We start from the raw sequence: 17792 nt of genomic DNA on the forward strand, positions 1-17792 counted from the left end.
CGACAAATGTTATGGCGCCCCAGTTAAGTATTATTGCAAAATAAAACAGTTACGTAGGTACTTACAAAATGAAACTCACTTTCGTACCAGTACCTACCTCATTTTAAGTAATTCTGTAATCTGTAACACAATATTATGTATATTTCAGGAAAAAAATATTTAAATGCTTATTTAAAAACAAAAAAAAGCGAAAAAGGGTCACGTGTGCAAAACAAAAATTGTACATTATTTTTCTAATAGATTTTTGAAGTGAAAACTTCTTTAGCGGCCCTGGGCACTTTTTTAGGTGGGGAAAAAATGATAAACTCGAGACAGCGTAAGGCGATCACGTGACCGTAAGGGGCGTAAGGCGATCACGTGACCGTAAGCCCCGTAAGGGTGCCACTCATAATTTAAATGGCATTTAAATCAATAAAGAAAAACTCAATGTTATTTGACATTTATGTTGCGGACTCCTTTTCGAGACTCTTTACCTATGTTCAAATAATTTGACGTTGTCATGGCAGTATGTAAATAAACATGTCAATGAAAAAGTGTGATCTTATTTGAGAATGATAATAATATATATAATAAATAAATAGAATACCTCCGCTAAACGTATGTATCGTGTTACCGGGCGTCGGTAACATAGTGAGGTGAGTTTTCACTTCTATCGGCACTCCCGGAGTGCAACCGTTGTTGCTTGTTTTTTATTTACTCTCACGGATCTGCAATCGTAGGCATCATCTATTACTACTTTTAATCCAAAACAACAGTTAGCGTGACCACAGTACAAACAGAAAAGTAGCTATACTCTCCAAACAACATTTGTTATGCATTTATAAATTAAATAAGTTTGTAAATACATATTGTATATATTATGCATTGTGCACACAGAGCGCGGGACCTAAAAAAAATATATAATAAAATCTGAACTTCCAGCCTATTTCACCTTATTTGATAGCAGAATAATTTTTCATTTATTTATAATGTAATATTAGCATTAAAAAATACAATACATCCATTGAGCTATCTCTGACCAGGGTATTGTTTATAAGCGTCAGAGCTAGGTGCAGGGGGGAGGAGGAAAGAGCGCGCGTGCGCGCCGACGGGACAGCTAACGGGCCGCGTTGCCTCGCGCGCAACTGCATGCCACACGTACGCGGGACCCTAAATGGGATCAGTGCAAGTAGCTCCGGATTAATTGTTAGTCCTCGGATTAGTTTCAAAAAGTATTTTTTCTACTCCCGTACTTTTATTTGTCATTTAAAGGGTCGTACACACACCTTTAAACTCCTATGTTATAGTTGTCAAGACAAGTCATTAATCTATTCCCCAAAAAAGTATTTGTGCATACACGCAGTATCTTTTTGGTACTTTTACGATACTTCGTGTAATCACCACTTAAAAAATATTGTATGAAATACATTGTTGCCAACCTAATTTTAATTGTCATCTCTGACAGATGAGTACTAACTAGTAGAAACAATAAAATTGCTTCAGAAGTCAGAAACGCGCATGTGACACCCGTAATATAGCAAGATCCACAGACTACGAACACCGCTTAGCGTTGCTTGTTAGTCTCCATAGGCTACTGTGGCCAAAATCGAGAAAAAACTGTCCAAAATTGTAATTTAACTAAGAGCAAGTACCAGGGCCTCATGAGTTACAACTGTTACAAGAAGGTGTCGCTGACCAACCGGTCATGGGGCGCGGGGCGCGGTGGCCGGGTCGCGTATCTTAGCTGTATACTTTTGGTTTGTTTACCTACATATATGTCCTATATGATTCCACTTGTTTAAAGTATTATTTTTGTTGAATGAAGAATATTTGTTAAAACAATTTTTTTTCAAAGTAAGTGCTTGGTCGTAGAAAAAGTATTGTATGCAACGTTGTTTAACTGAGTCAAAAAATACTCGTGACGTCTTTAATAACAATTTTCGGCTTCGTCTCAAATTGTTACTCACGCCACTCGCCTTTTTTGACCCCTCTTAAACAACGGTTGCATAAAATACTATTAGAAGTTTGATTTTGTCACTGCTCCAAGGGGTAGTAGACCCGAGTATTCGTTATAATTTCAGCTTGATACCTTTACGCGTTTCTGTGAAAAAGGGTCTTGACAGACAGAGGGCCTACCGCGAACCACGTTCGACGTGTTACTTCCCTGTCACACTTACGTACGAATTTACAAGTGCGACAGAGAGGCAACACGTCGAACGTGGTTCGCGGTAGGCCCTCTGATCAGATAGACGAACAAAGTGATCCTATGTGGGTTCCATTAATTTCCTTTTACGGAACCCTTAAAATGATCCACTGTTACCACGTCACGTCGCATTCGAGCATGTATTTTTTTTTGAGCACTTACTTTTCTAATTCTACTATGCCCGCGTCAAACCTGTTTGAAACATCAAACGTTACACAACCACCAGTCGACATCGATACGACTTAGTGCAACGTACGCAATTTTAGTGTCATAAGAAATTAGTATTGGAAATGTAAAAATGTAAGTATGTAATATATTTTTAACCGCACGGGGGGAGAAATAAACTACAAACACAAAAAATTTACAACAAATTTACAAATTTGGGTTTTTTTTTAATATCAGGTGTGAATGCTCCGATTTTGAAATGTTTGGTATACTACATGAAAGTAGCCAGTAGCCCAGTAAAGATAATACGGTTTTGCAAAACATTAAATTATAATTACCTGTTTTTTTACTTATTTCATTCTTATTGTTTTTTAGGGTTCCGTACCTAAAAAGGGAAAACGGAACCCTAATAGGATCACTCGTCTGTCTGTCTGTCCGTCCGTCTGTCACAGCCTATTTCCTCCGAAACTAAGTACTGGACCAATTATGTAAGGACACACATATGTAAGTTTGTGACCCAAAGATGGACGTGTAACGTAAATAAATGAATTTTAAATATGGAGGCCATTTTTGGGGGGTAAATGAGAAAATTAAAAAATAAAGTTTTTCAAACTATATCGTGTTACATATTAAATGAAAGAGTTCATTGTAAGAATTTCTCTATAATTTTAGGATTAATAGTTAAGCAGTAATTCAAGAAAATAGGAAAAAAAATGACCATTCCCCTCCCCTTAACTCCGAAACTACTGGGTTTAAAATAAAAAAAAAATATACACAAAATAGTTTTTTACCTATAGATGACAGGAAAACCTATTAGAAATGTGCAGTCAAGCGTGAGTCGGACTTAATGTACGGAACCCTTGGAACGCGAGTCCGACTCGCACTAGGCCGGTTTTTTTTAGTTGATAGTTGCAAATATCCTACAACTTTTCATGCGCAAGTCAGTCACAATTTTATTTAGCTATTACGAATTATTTCCATTCAGCTTGTATAAGCGGACAATAAAATGACCAAGGGGCCTAGCCAAGATGCCAATCGTTGGCGAGGTAGCGAACGAAACGCTAATGCATCTCTGTCACTCTTCCATATTAGTGCGACAGAGAGATACCAGTGGTTCGTTCGCTACGGCGTCGCACCGAATCGCAATCCGAAAAATAAAATATTGTTGATAATCATCATTTTATTTTGAAAAATATTAAAAGACTTTACGAACCGTATGCTTGTTTATAACCGAAGAGGTTATAAACTTACTAAGCCCCAATCAATTAATTATTTTTTTCCTTAGAACTGAGATATTTTATCGTATTTTTGATAATTAATCATTATCGATCGGTCACAAAATTACGAGTAGTAAACATCTAAATATTGTCAGTCTTTATTAGTTATCCCTATTTATGTAGGTATTGACTTACTTCTTCTTCTTTTAAATTTATGATTTCAGCCCCACTAGGCTGAAACCATAATTTGGCGAAATTGCCATTTTGGCAATTTCGCCAGTATCAAGGTCGTATGAGCAAGGTAAAACGATTGTAATTGTACGGTTAGTACAAGACAGTGTACGGTGAATTTATTAGTTCTTGTAAAGCGATAGCTGGTCTTTACAAGTAGCGTGGACTACCGGCGTCGACTCCAAAATGGTGGTTAAACGCGTTTCAAGATTAATTCTCCATTCAACCACCTTAGTTTACTGTATAATAAGCTATCGATATTACACTTTAAACAATATTAATGAGCAAAAAACAAAGGAATTTATCAAAGGCGTGACTATCAAGATGGCGCTCGAACCGGAAGTCCTATTGACTTGCTGTAATTGTGAAAATTGAGTGACAGATTGAACGTCATAATCGCAGCAGTCATGCGGCGGCGAACGTCACTCATTTTATCAAGGAAATTGACAAATACAGTGGCGGCATCTTCGCTTGCTTAAACCTGATCCTCTGTTTAACCTTTCATAATGTGTGTGGTGGTCAAAAATCATTGGTTCAAATCGTTCTCAAAAAATGAAAAAGAATTCTTATCATACACACACAAGAGTTTAAAATAATGAAGGTTTCGAACGATGCCTTTGCGTTTTTTTTGTATTTTTGTAGTTTATGCTGCAATAGAAAAACACGCTTTGAAATTTTTTGTACTGTTTATCTACAACAGTTCTTGATATAGATCGGACGTACGCCTTCATCCTTCAGTTTCGGGTCACTAAAAATGAATGTTGTAAAATAAAATAAAGAACGCATTAATTAGCTAGTCATGTACATCTAACCGCAGAATTGCGTGGCCACTTGATGAACGAATTCGTTAATAATGTGTCCATGCACTTCTGTAGCTCGTCTTGAACAGACAAGCAATGTCCGTCGCCTACAAGATACCGTCAAGATAGGAAATTGCCCAACGCACGGTCAAGTAGTTAATCGATTGAATGTGTATTCAGACATTGTGAAGACACTACATAACAGGCACCTGCACTGTGAGTGATAACCAGACAAGTGGAATGTGATAATAAGGACGATAAACCTCTTGATACAAGTGCATTATGTAAGGAGAAGGTAATGTTTTTAATAATAAATAATAGGTACCTAAGTTTTTATCCAATAACCCATCACTTTCAACCAATAGCTTAGTAGTACTAGGCTATTCATTGAAAGTGATGGGTTAAGTGATAGTGACTGCAGCATCAATAGTAGCGGATGATACAACGCGCCAAAACGATGTGCCACCTAAAGCACTCTTAGTTAGGTAGGTATTAGTTTTTCTGGGCATAAGACATACATTGAAAATAATAGTAGATTTTGTATGATACAATTTGTGTGCGTAGTTATTAACAAATTGTCAAGTAAATCACATTTAAAGTTTTGCCCCTATCCACCCCAGTCATCCCTATTCACCCCGTTTGATGGTAGTTATCTCTTTTTGTTCAGTTATGAGAATGGTAGATAGTTTTGACGCGTAGTCTGGGTCCCTAGCCAAGGTGACAATCGCTTGCGCTAAGCATGATGTTAAGCACAATTAACAAGAAATTTTGCGCGCCTCCATATTAAATAATAATATGGTAGGTACATTTAGTTTAAAAGTGGACAAAATTACACTAATAATGAAGCAATGACAATGGGTAATTCTCCATGACTGCTATTCATTTCTCTGAAACTCTAAAATATATAATAATTTCTAACACATGTGAATTCTGCAAAAACCGGATATGAAACTGCGAAAAAAACTAAATTACATATGTATTTTAGAAGTTCTTTTTATGTTACAGGCGGAAGTATGCGGTTTTCGCTATTAGTGATAAATACCATCTAAATGACAGCTCAAACTGTGTTATTTTTGCAATCAGTGCGCACCTGTATATTAACCTATAGGACAGAGCATCAATTTTCTGCAAATTTAAAAACTGTAGTTGAGTTATAGGTACGTTTAGCATCTAGATTCAGAAAAACATGTAGAAAAGTGGGGGGGGGGGTAAGTGGAAGGGGGTGATTTTTGGGTGGGAAATAATTTCCCCTTGTTCGATGACTACGAGTATATTGTGAAAAATGGTCCTACCCTGTTGATGACTTTTTAATGTGTTTTCTGTGGTTTTCATTTTCCATAAAACTCATTGGTTGTACGAGGCGGTATTTGAACCCGCGACCTCCGGATTGAAAGTCGCACGCCCTTACGCCCAATGTATATGATGTGTGAATACGACAACCTTATAAAGCTGAAATGAAAATTTTCCAAGCGCCTAAGCACGCACATCACATCCATGAGATTCATGAGCAATTATTACAGTTGTCAAACATTAGTGTTGGTAGACAGTGCGACTTCTGTATGAAGTGGTTACTTTAATCTATTTTATGATCTTGGCCAATAATAGATAGATATACACGTACTTAATAAATGCATTTAGACGTGCAGACAGCGAAAGATTATAGGTATTAGAATAAGAATAAGAAACCATTGATTGCAACACAAAAAGCATACAGGTTACAAAAAATAAGAATTGAAAAAATAAGAATAATTGTGCGGCAAAAGGAACGGGTTCAGCATACGCTGCGTCAGTCATTTCATTACAAATTGCCTGCGCAGCGCTGATTTTCAGTCCGTCCTCTTCACTGAACCACATTGACATTTATGCGGGTTAAAAATGTTCTAAACAAAAACAACTACAAAGATAACATCTCGAGTTAAAGTAGGTAATATATATTAGTTTAAGTCTTGTTATTGGATAAGTCTTATCTCAATTTTACAGTTTGCAATTAATCAGAAATACTTTTTTAACTGTTAGAAAAACAAAAAACCGACATTATTATTAGAAGTATGTTAAAAATCGTTTTTCAGGACTATTTTTACTACAAATGAATATTACAATGTGTTAAATTACGAATTAGCTTGACATTAACAACTGGTTAAATGTATAAGTGCTTAAGTTTTTTACTGAATAGGTAAGTAAACATAATAAGTACTTTTTTGTATGAGAGAATACTTATAAATAATAATAAACAAAAAAAAAGAATTAAGTAATCATACATTGAAATTTACACAATAATAGTCGTAATCGTAAAGTCATAAAATAATTAAAGTATTTACAGATGCCTATCGATTCAGATGCAACACTCTTGTAAATACAATTCTATTATTTACAGTAGGTAGGTATTTGCCAGACCGAAGAGATCCCATAAGTGTTCCGCCACTGTTCCGATAACAAAGTTTTGTGCGGAACACTAAAAATTAATATACTTTATATTTTGTACATGGTGTGACATTTATTTATTTAAAATATAGGTACCTATACGTAGTCGACATCCCTATTGAGTCATCTCTTATAAAATAAAAAATAATCAAATTAATAAAATGTACTTATTCTCAGACAGCAAACGAAAACAGCCATAACGTCGGTGCGAATAAAAAAATCGCCATGTATTTTTTAGCTACTTTACAGGAGACAAAAAAAAACTGTTTATTTTCCTGTTTGTAATATATTTGTTGCACCTGTATTTTTTTCTGGTAGATCAATGGTTTTTACATGATACTTATGCACAAAATAAACAGTTTTTTTTCGTAAATTTTTAAAATATAAATTATTTTAACTAGAATTTTGCTACATAGCGACTTAGATTTGGTTCACTTAAAATCGTCATGTGTAAAGTTTACACAGCGATTTATTGCCAAAGTAACGTAGCACGAGAAATGATACATAGCGGATTTCAGGGTCAATAAATCGCCATGTGCAACATTATCGCTGTCACCCTCGACGGAAAACAAGGCATTTAATTTCGTTACCTATGTGCAAAAAAAAACACATAGCTATTTTTTTGTACAAATTTTGTTAGTTATTTTCAAAACTAATATAGATATAAAAAAAATATTGATATAGGTCGACGGGAAATTGAAAAATGAATTAAAATATGCCAAAATCAAAAATTCGTAAAAAAACACATAGCGATTTTTTTATTCGCACCGACGATAAAGTTTACATCCTGATGGACGGGTGGATTTATATAGTTTGTCAAAGGACTGTCTCATTTCAAACATAGACAGAGAGATCATACTATCTTTGTCTTACACTAGTATTAGCACCCAAAAGAAAAGGATGAGTAGTTTTTTGTTCTTATTTACTGACAATTTGGTTTGACCAACTATAGAATAGCTGCCACTAGACATGTTCTATTGGCCGAGACCTATAATAGTAAAACGAGTTGATTGCGCATACAAAAGAACCCACACAAAGGACTAGATTATATTTGACTGCTTTACGACAATTGGACCAACCATCGCGTATTGCAGGCCACACAATCAGTGAGAATGACATTGCCATTGACAGTGTAGGATTGGAATGAAATCAAATTTTCAAATGACATTTCGAGTGGAGTAGCGACAGAATGGACGAAGCTATAAGTACATTTTTGACTTCAAAAAACGGCTCACATGACAGTTATCTCTTCGCCATAAATGTACCTTTCCCGTCCGCATCTGCTGAATATTACCAATATACGATTGCCCGCTATAAAAAAAATTGGTTTGGTCACTAAATTGAATGTTTTCTTATACTCTATTTCAAATGTTTTATTGCCGTTCCTACTGCCCGTTCGGCTGGCTTGCGCTTTGTTACCAATTGCAACTACAGTACAAAACCCGTACCATGAGTTACTGACTGTGTCAAAACGGACATATACGCTGACGTCTACGTTATTTACTTTCTATACATCTCGCTCGCACTAATATGCGAGTACTAGCGAGATCTTAAAGCAACACGGAAGGGAGGCGGTATTCTCACTATATCCCCTCTGCCGAGGTACAAGATCAACTGATCTAGCGCGGGTAATAAAAGTAGTTGCACTTGGATTTTAAACTAGACCGGACCGAATCCAGTCGCGCGAGTGAACACTGCTACACAAAAATGCCTATTTGCTCGGTTTTTTGTTGTAAAAACAGGTCGAATACATCAAATTTACAAAAAAATGGTGTTACATTTCATAATTTTTTTACATATCATACGTTTAATTACATTTAAACACAATTATTATATTTTAGTTTCAAGTAATTGTTGGATTGGTTGATTTTTCTCGCCCAGTACAAATTGCGGATCGGTCGAGCGACAAATCCGTCTTCTCATCTCTTGACGAAAATGTGTTGGTGTGACTTGTGACTCGTCCGTACACAAAAACAGATCGAGGTGTGCAAGATTTGTCTGTGTAGGGTGTCATTTTCTATGTATATGTATAAGAGCGAGATGCATAGAAAGGAAGTTACGTTCTCGATTGCGTTTATGTCAGTGCCTAACTGGTGGTAGCCACACAGGTACAGGCCATAATACGAACGTTTTAGTTGGATGCACAGTTTAATGACAGGTATGCAATGAGACAGCAGCGGCCAGGAATACAGTCGCAACTGACATGCGCAGTTACGTGGTTGTGAAACTTGTCATTATGTATAGTAATTTAAAATTCGTTCTTAAACACTGGCAACATTTTACCATCAACAAGAGTCAGTATCTTTAAATAAACATGAAATAAACACGTCGAAAATAAAATTTGAATAGGACTTTACAAGAGACGAGAAGTACCTACAAGGAATTTGTGCCGTTACCATTTGTCTGACAATTTCATGGTAACAACATACCTTGTTTTCTTGTAGGTATCATGTCATAACCTACCTAATTGGGCAGCAGTTTTCAGTTCCTAATAACATATTATTAAATGGCGTTAATTGCTTATTATTGGCCTAATTTGTAAAAATTTAACTAAGAACGCGTGATTTTTGTAAACAATTTCCTACGATCACGTATAGAATTTGTGTACGATTAGATTAGCGTTTTTATTATTGATTTGGTTGTTTTTTTTTTGTTTCAGATAATTAGTTAGTAGTAGTTAATTCTACAAGGAAAACGAACATCACAATAACACAACAAAACTTCACTAGGTACTTGACAAATACTAAACACGTGTTTACATTATCTAATAAAATAAAAGGCTGCAATGTATTATTAAATACAAAGGGAAACAACATTATTAACAGAAAGGTACATCGGAATAAAACGTTCATAATTATCATTAGTAAGTAGCGTACGAGTATTCGTTAAACAAATCTTGCTATCAAAGGGAGAGCTATAATTATCTCCGACTATGAGCAAGCAATTGATATCGAACTAGCTAATCAGTCAATAATGTGCCGGCACACAATACAACACTCGAAAGAGTAGTGATAGATAATAAGCAGTTCATAACATACCTCAACACGATGGCAGAAGAAAAGAATAAATCTACAGAAAAATTAGAAGATGATCCATTACGTGATCCAAAAAATGAACAGTTAAAAGATAAAACATTCCAAGAAAAGCTTGCATATATCAAAGACAACATAACTGTTGAACCTATGCTAGCAGGACTTATTATACCAAGCGTGATCTCAAGGTTTGCAATGGGAAATTTTAATTTAGACAAAGCTTGCAGAGTCAATAAAGGGTTCGGTGACGAAATCTGTGACGCTCTAGTACAGAAAACTAGCAATAACTACACATTTTACGAACAAGAGGTTCAGAAACTGATCTCGTCTATCGATATTTGGAGAGGACTGGTGCAAACAGCGATTCCGTGTATGATCATAATATTTTTAGGAGCGTGGAGTGACAGAACAGGAAAACGGAAAATATGTATATTGCTCCCCATTCTTGGAGAAATACTAACGTCTATCAGCAACCTGATCAATGTATACTTCTTCTACGAAATCCCAGTTGAAATAACTGTGTTGATGGAAACTATATTCCCTGCATTTACCGGTGGTTGGGTGACAATGTTTCTTGGCGTATTCAGTTATATCAGTGATATCACTTCAGTGGAAACTAGGACTTTTCGAGTCGGCCTTGTTAACTTCTGTATGACAGCTGGTCTTCCTCTTGGGATCGGTATAAGTGGATATCTGTTGAAGAACATGGGATACTACGGTATTTTCAGTGTGACTTTGGTGGCGTTCATTGTAATTCTTGCATACGGATGTTTTTGCTTAAAAGAGCCCGAACAGTGGTTACGAGACAAAGGCCTTCCTGTGGTAAGTGATGTTGTATATACCTCCATTCATTATCTCCAGAATAACCCAAAATACGTTGACAAAGATTTTATAACAAATAGGAAGGACTTTCCTGGTTCCACACAATTTTATTGACTTCCTAAGAATCAATTTAGTATCGATCCTAAGCAGTATTTTACTCACTAGTTAGTACCTACTACTACTACTACCTACTGTCAAGTTCAAAAAGGGCCACTCGGTTATGTTACACAGGCAAAGCCGCAAAGCAGGCAATTGTCATACAAAGAAAATACAGGCGCATAATACGATTATGTCTGAATTTAGAAAAGGGTTAGTACTATTATCTTTAAAACAATTATTGAAGGTATTAATGGTAATTAGATTAAATAGGCTGAAGGACTAAGTCGCTTTGTGTAAAAATTTAGCATTTATTATTTTATTTATATATGCCACACCGTGTTGTCAATTATACCTGTATTCATTTTAGTAGCACAACAAAATGAAACAAAGGGAACTTTTAGATATGAATAATTTGTCAATAATAATTTACAGAACAAAATAAACATCTTTATTTCTTTTAATTGTATCTTAACCTGTCTTATGTACAATAAATTGTTTACATACATACATACATGATGGTATGTTCGATAAAAGGACAGATGTGGTCCTATGCAATAAATCACACAATCATATTTTAATCGTTATATTAAAAAGAGTACCTACTTGATAAAAGTTAATTAACTAAAAAGGGCTGAGTAAAAATCTAAACATAACTCGTTTTAAACTTCTTTTTTTTTCAACAGATTGAAAGAGAAAAGCAAGCAAACGTGTCCTTCTTTGATGTAACGCATGTATCAGACACAGTGGTTGTGGCATATCGGCAACGAGAAGGCAACGGAAGAACGAAAGTGCTACTCACTCTGTTCTGCGTATTCGTTCTTTACGGACCTAGCATGTGTAAGTAAAATCCTTACAACAATAATTTTCTGATGAAGTTCATAGGCTGAGCTTATGAGTGACATGACATACAAGTAGTGTATGTAAATTCGGGGTTATTCTTTATTTTCAAGCCGCACAATCTACGGAGCCATCATAGCTGAATTGATACGGTAAAACCTACAGAACTATGAACTCGAATTTGATTTATTAATTTGATACAGTTTCGATCTTGTTTCGATACGACCTAGAAGATCGCTTACGCTGATTGGTGCAAGCAAAACTGAGTAAAAGCTATGCGTGAGAAGCACACCGCTTTCGGAGACGATCGTTAAGGTCGTATCAAAACAAAATTAAATTAATAACAAATTAATATGTCAGAAAGTGCCTTTATTAACACCAAGTAGAATTTTGCGAGCAGTGCCAATGCCAGTACCAATGCCAACTCGTTTGGCTATATCAACGCTACGTCGGTACATATGTATTTAGAAATAAAGACTTATAATAAAATACTTAAAGCATTTTGGCCAATATGAATGTTTGTTAAACTATTAGTTTTATTGAAACTAATGATGATACATTTCTTGCTTTCAGCGGAACACTCAGTATTTTACCTGTACTTGAGAAACCAACTCAACTGGGACATGGTGAAATACGGGGTCTTCACCAGCTACTCCATCGTATTACATTCTATTGGTTAGTATACTCTCACTCACTACAATACTTAAATTAAGGAGCATACCATCATTTGATAACATTTGCGGCTTTACCGGTAACAAATATCTGTGCTCGTCACACAAATAAAGGATGACTCACGTGAGACCAGGCCGTGTCCGGGCCGGAGCTTCCGGCGCTTATTTTTCTATGACAGATGACCGGTGATCACGTGATGATATCCACAGAAGACGAAGCTCCGGAAGCTCCGGCCCGGACACGGCCTTGTCTAACGTGAGTCATCCTTAAATGCCCTTACCAGGAGTTTAACCCGGGACCATCATTGGCTTTATAGGCAGGTTCACTGCTCACTATTACCCATTAGGCCAGGCAGGTCGTCATTAATAAAGAAATATTATGGGACGACTTTACACAAATCGACCTCTAATAACATGGGTAATACGAGTATATAGACGACGACACATACTATACAATATAAAAATAAATACTAAATATGTGGCGACAGGTGTTTTAATTATACGCGAGCGCGGCGTACGACCTTGACTTATCGCTCGGTTCGCGCGGAGCCTCAACGGCATTTGTATATTAAGTATGTTAATATTATTTATAAAAATACTAACAATTAAAACACCTGTCGCCACAAATACATCTAAAATAGCCATAACTCAGCAACAAATACCCGTATCAAGATTCAAAGGGCTTCATAGGCATGGTCACTACCAACTATATAGGCTAGGAGGCCGTTAAATTTAAGCTTATTATTCCCCTAGTAGGTACCTAGGTAACTGTTAGGTAGACTCCAAATCTTGATGACTTCAAAGGTTGATGTGAATCCCAAATATACGTGAATCGTATATAAATTGTATCTGTTTGTTCCCAGGTGCAATGTTCACAATAACAGTGCTCAGCAAGAAGCTTCAGGTCGAAGACTCGTTGCTGTGCACCATCTCAATCATGAGCAAGTTCGTCGGCTCCATCTGGATTGCTTTCGTTACTACTGATATCGAGATGTATCTGGGTAAATAAAATAAAGTTTTTTAATGATATGAGACACATAGACACCTGCAAGACCATAGTTACAAGTGCTATGCTTTTAAGATGAAGTTTAGAAGATCGTATCGGTCCGAAAACACCACGGGCAACAGTTCATCCCACAGTTTAGCTGTGCGAGAGATGTTTCTGGAGAAACGCACAGTTGAGGACTGCCAACCATCTAAGTGGTGGAGATGGAAATGTGGTCGCGTAGAATGACGGACTTGGGTACTGTAGGAAGGCATACGACAAAAATATGGGGCATTTTAGGGCGAAAAGTAGCACGCCATAATCATCATCATCGTCGATTTAGACAATCTTGTCAGTAGAGTATTTTTTAATGTATGCTGAAATTAGTTATCCATGTTTTTTGGAAGTCGATTTTTTGTTTTATCTTTCCATGATATAACTCCCTTGCCATGTTTTTTTTTCTCACTTGGAACGAAAACAGTTTTCGCTACGTACTCCTTAACTCTCTTTTGTATACCTATAACCTGTATTGAATTGTTTTTTTCCCTTTTTACTAAGTTTTTACTAATTTTCTTACATAATTGAAAAAAAGAACCGACGTAGAGATTTGAAACCTTGTCTGGTCTATCATTTATTTTATTGCTATTGTGTGATCATGATAATCTGTGTAGGTATGGTGTTTATAAGCAATTTCTTTTAAATATTAATTTGGTTGATTAATTCTGTTACAGTTCCTGTTGTCGAGTTTTTCAACGCGAGTACCTTCACATCGCTGCGGTCCATTATTTCAAAATTGGTGGAAAAAGATGAGACAGGTATACATACTATGCTGCTACCTTGCTCTTCTGATAAACTAAGCTATACGAATTTAAAAAATCCCAACATGTTTGTTATTCCTATACGAACCTTACACAACACTCGCAAGGCATCTCGCGCCAACCACCAAGCGCAACCGAGTTCGTATCATAATATCACATCTAAATCTAATAATTACTCAATGCTGAGCTTCCCTACTGTTTCGACTTTGCTATTGTCCTAAAAACTATTTTTTTCTTTCAGCTAAAGTAAACTCGCTGTTCTCCCTGACGGAGACAGTAGCCGCGCTGGTGTTCCAGCCGCTCTACACGTGGATCTACATGCGGACCCTGAACGTGTTCCCAGGAACAGTCTTCATCATGAGTGCGGCGTTCATCATACCCGCCGTTATCGTGCTGCTGTAAGTGTTTTGTTCCATTTTCTAATGGAGACTTCTGTAATTCACGGGATCTACATGAGGTTTTTTAACGTGTTCCCTGGAACCGTCTTGATCATAAGTTGCGTCCAAGCCGTTAAAGCGCTGTTGTAAGTGTTTTGTTCCATTTTCTAATGGAGTCTTCTGTAAGATTATTCCACGTGGATCTACATGAGGTTCCTTAACGTGTTCCCTGTAGCCGTCTTCATCATAAGTGCAGCGTTCATCATACCCGCTATCTCGTTATCGTGCTGCGGTAAGTGTTTTGCGAACAAAAAGAACAGAAGACTCCATTGGACAATCGAAATTGTCCAATGGAGTCTTCTGTAAGATTATTCCACGTGGACCTACATGCGAACCCTCAACGTGTTCCCAGTTCGTCATTCCAGCCGTTATCGTGCTGCTGTAAGTGTTTTGTTCTATTTTCTAATGGAATCTTCTGTAAGAGTATCCCACGTGGATCTACATGCGGCCGTCAACGTGTTCCCTGGAACCGTCTTCATGAATGCGGCGTTTATCATACCCGCCGTTATCGCGCTGCTGTAAGAAACAATTTTTATTCCGTTTTCTAAAGTAGTATTTTTACAGGTCTTGCGGGAAAATATAGGCAATTTATTGATATTAAAGATGTTTTTTAATAAATTAAATAATAAGCCACTTTTATGTCAAGTTTGTAGGTAAAAACATTGATATCGTGCGCGACGTGCGGGCTAAATCTAATACCTTTAAACGAGCAATTCTTGTTTATTTATTTATTTATATCTATATATATTTCGGCGATCTCGGAAACGGCTCTAACGATTTCGATGAAATTTGGTATATGGGGGGTTTTCGGGGGCGAAAAATCGATCTAGCTTGGTCTTATCTCTGGGAAAACGCTGGTTTTTGAGTTTTTATGTTTTCCGAGCAAAGCTCGGTCTCCCAGATATTATAAGTATTAATTAAGGTTATCAAGGTAGTGACAGTCCTTGATCTAATCATTATCTATGGGTAATTTCAATTCATTATCAGTATGTACATCACACTATAATAATCATGAATCTAGTATATAACTGGATCTGGCATGAGCGGTAGGGGAAATGACCGAACGGGGAAAAGTCTTATGTATCTTTCAGTAGTAGTAGCAGCGAAAACGCTATTATTGCTTGTCCTTGTCACAGTCTCACTATTTTTTAATTCCCCACCGTAAATTTTGTATGTATTATGATCATCATCATCATCACTATTTTAAGAGCCTGGCTCTTGTCGGTGGAGTAATCGCCATTCTGTTCTTCTCTCTGCCACTGTTTTGAGCTCCTGATACGTCACTACGTTGATATTCTCTTTGGCTTCCACCACCTGGCTGGCACCAATCATAGTGTCGCATTGCCTATAAAATTAAAATAGCTTTGGTTTCCTAATTTATATTAAAATTAGTAGGGGAGTGAGCCTGTAACCTTAAGGAGTGTGGGTCGAAAACGACCCAATGGGGATATATGGGTTAAATTGAATGAGATTATCGTGTAACTTTATAAGTACTCAGATTTATCGTATTCTCACATAAATCACGTGTTACACACATAGACAATTTAATCTTCAACACTTAGACTTTTCCACTTTTAGCAAAAGTGGCTATTAGTAGGAGCAGTATCTTGTATGAGAAGGTCAACTTAAAATAGCTCCAGCGGAAAAGGTAATAATGACTAAATTGGCTTACTAATGACGAAATTGGTTGGAAGACTACTTGACTCCTTTACCGTAATAGTAACGCGTACGAGCTTGCTAATCTTCTTCCTCGCGTTATCCCGTCATTTTGCCATAGCTCATGGGGTCCGCTTGACAACTAATCCAGTTCAAAACTCGCACAAGCTTTTATGAATGTCGAATGTTTGGGTAAGATCGAATCGAGCCAAAATCAGATAGCTCAAATGAGTAGATAACTGAGTCAAAATTATTTTCGTTGTCTTGTTTCTGACCACACTACCTGTCGCGCTTCTATTTTTGCCTTTTATCAAAATAAAAATGAAGTTGAGTGCTAATGCATGTCTTTCTGGCTGTAGATTAAAATGTAGATGTAGAGAAAAATTAAAAACTACATTTCACCCCATACAAAAAGCTCCGTCACATTTTTTGAGGACAAAAAACAAGACAACAAAAATAATGTTGACGCAGTTATCAAACTAGACGTTATTTTAATTGATAGCGACAAACTTGCCGATGCAATCTTGTAAACTAAAAGCAAAATTTAAAACCTATCAACATCAACTCATACCCCGAAAAAAACATCCGATTTAATGTGTAACCTAATATTAAGCCGAAATATTTACAATGCAGACATTGCATTTATTCATGTTAAAGCATCGATTTTGAGGTCCTATTTAAAATACTGAAACAGACTTCAAAGTATGAGAACAACGTAAAGTCGCGTTTTCTCTTAGCACTGTAATTTGCGTAGATGCTTATACTCGTAGGAAAAACTCTTACATTACGATTGTTTTTATTTTCAGGATGTTCTATGTCAAGATAAAACTGGAATCTAAAAGTGCAAGAAAAGTCGCATTCGAAGCACAAGAGAAAAGAGATGCTGAAGAGAAAAAAATAGAGCCGCTGAGCTTTTTGAGGCCGAATATAGAACCAATTGAAAATGCAGAAGTTATAAAGTAACCACTTTGGGTTTCACTCACACATTTTAAGAAGTGATTGGGCACAATATTGACAGTTTTGTTTGAATAGCTCTTAAGTATTGATTCTAAGCATGTTTAATCGAGATGCAAATATTAAACTGTCAAGGACAGTTTAAATTTGAACAAGAATATTAAAACTGCAGATATCTACCGTTAAATATAAAAAATGTGTTCAACCCCAAAAAAGTCACGGGTTAGGTCCTCAAAATTTACCTACACACAGCATAAAATGGCCTATAGGTAGCAGTATGTTCAGTTTAAGGCTTTATCAAATAGTATATAAGAATTTGTACAAAACAATTCATCAAAGCTTTTGAATGCGAAGACGGAGCAGGAATCCTCTACTGAGAATTATGCTGAAGAGTGAAGATCCCTCAAGAAATATATATCTATATTTTTTTATTTAACTCCTACTGTCTCCTCCATATATAGTTTA

At 36.3% G+C, this 17792-nt stretch overlaps 1 protein-coding gene across 1 annotated transcript; it reads left to right on the top strand.

The window, feature by feature from the left end:
• The first annotated feature begins 9773 nt into the window (after positions 1-9773).
• Positions 9774-17357, top strand: LOC134650003 (proton-coupled folate transporter-like). The gene is made up of 7 exons (XM_063504817.1): positions 9774-10870; positions 11653-11806; positions 12380-12481; positions 13341-13478; positions 14194-14277; positions 14522-14678; positions 17180-17357. Exons 1-7 carry the CDS (start codon positions 10064-10066, stop codon positions 17334-17336), a joined length of 1599 nt encoding a protein of 532 aa, XP_063360887.1. The 5' UTR covers positions 9774-10063; the 3' UTR covers positions 17337-17357.
• The last annotated feature ends 435 nt before the right edge of the window (positions 17358-17792 follow it).

The sequence above is a fragment of the Cydia amplana genome, chromosome 8 (assembly GCF_948474715.1).
Source record: "Cydia amplana chromosome 8, ilCydAmpl1.1, whole genome shotgun sequence".
Classification (NCBI taxonomy): domain Eukaryota; kingdom Metazoa; phylum Arthropoda; class Insecta; order Lepidoptera; family Tortricidae; genus Cydia; species Cydia amplana.

What these genes read in the sequence shown, in the direction of transcription:
- LOC134650003 (XM_063504817.1), top strand. Translation starts at nt 10,064, where the DNA reads ATGGCAGAAGAAAAGAATAAATCTACAGAAAAATTAGAAGATGATCCA. An exon ending in GAGACAAAGGCCTTCCTGTG is followed by an intron (nt 10,871 to 11,652) that starts GTAAGTGATGTT and finishes TTTTTTCAACAG; the next exon opens with ATTGAAAGAGAAAAGCAAGC. An exon ending in GGTGGAAAAAGATGAGACAG is followed by an intron (nt 14,278 to 14,521) that starts GTATACATACTA and finishes TTTTTCTTTCAG; the next exon opens with CTAAAGTAAACTCGCTGTTC.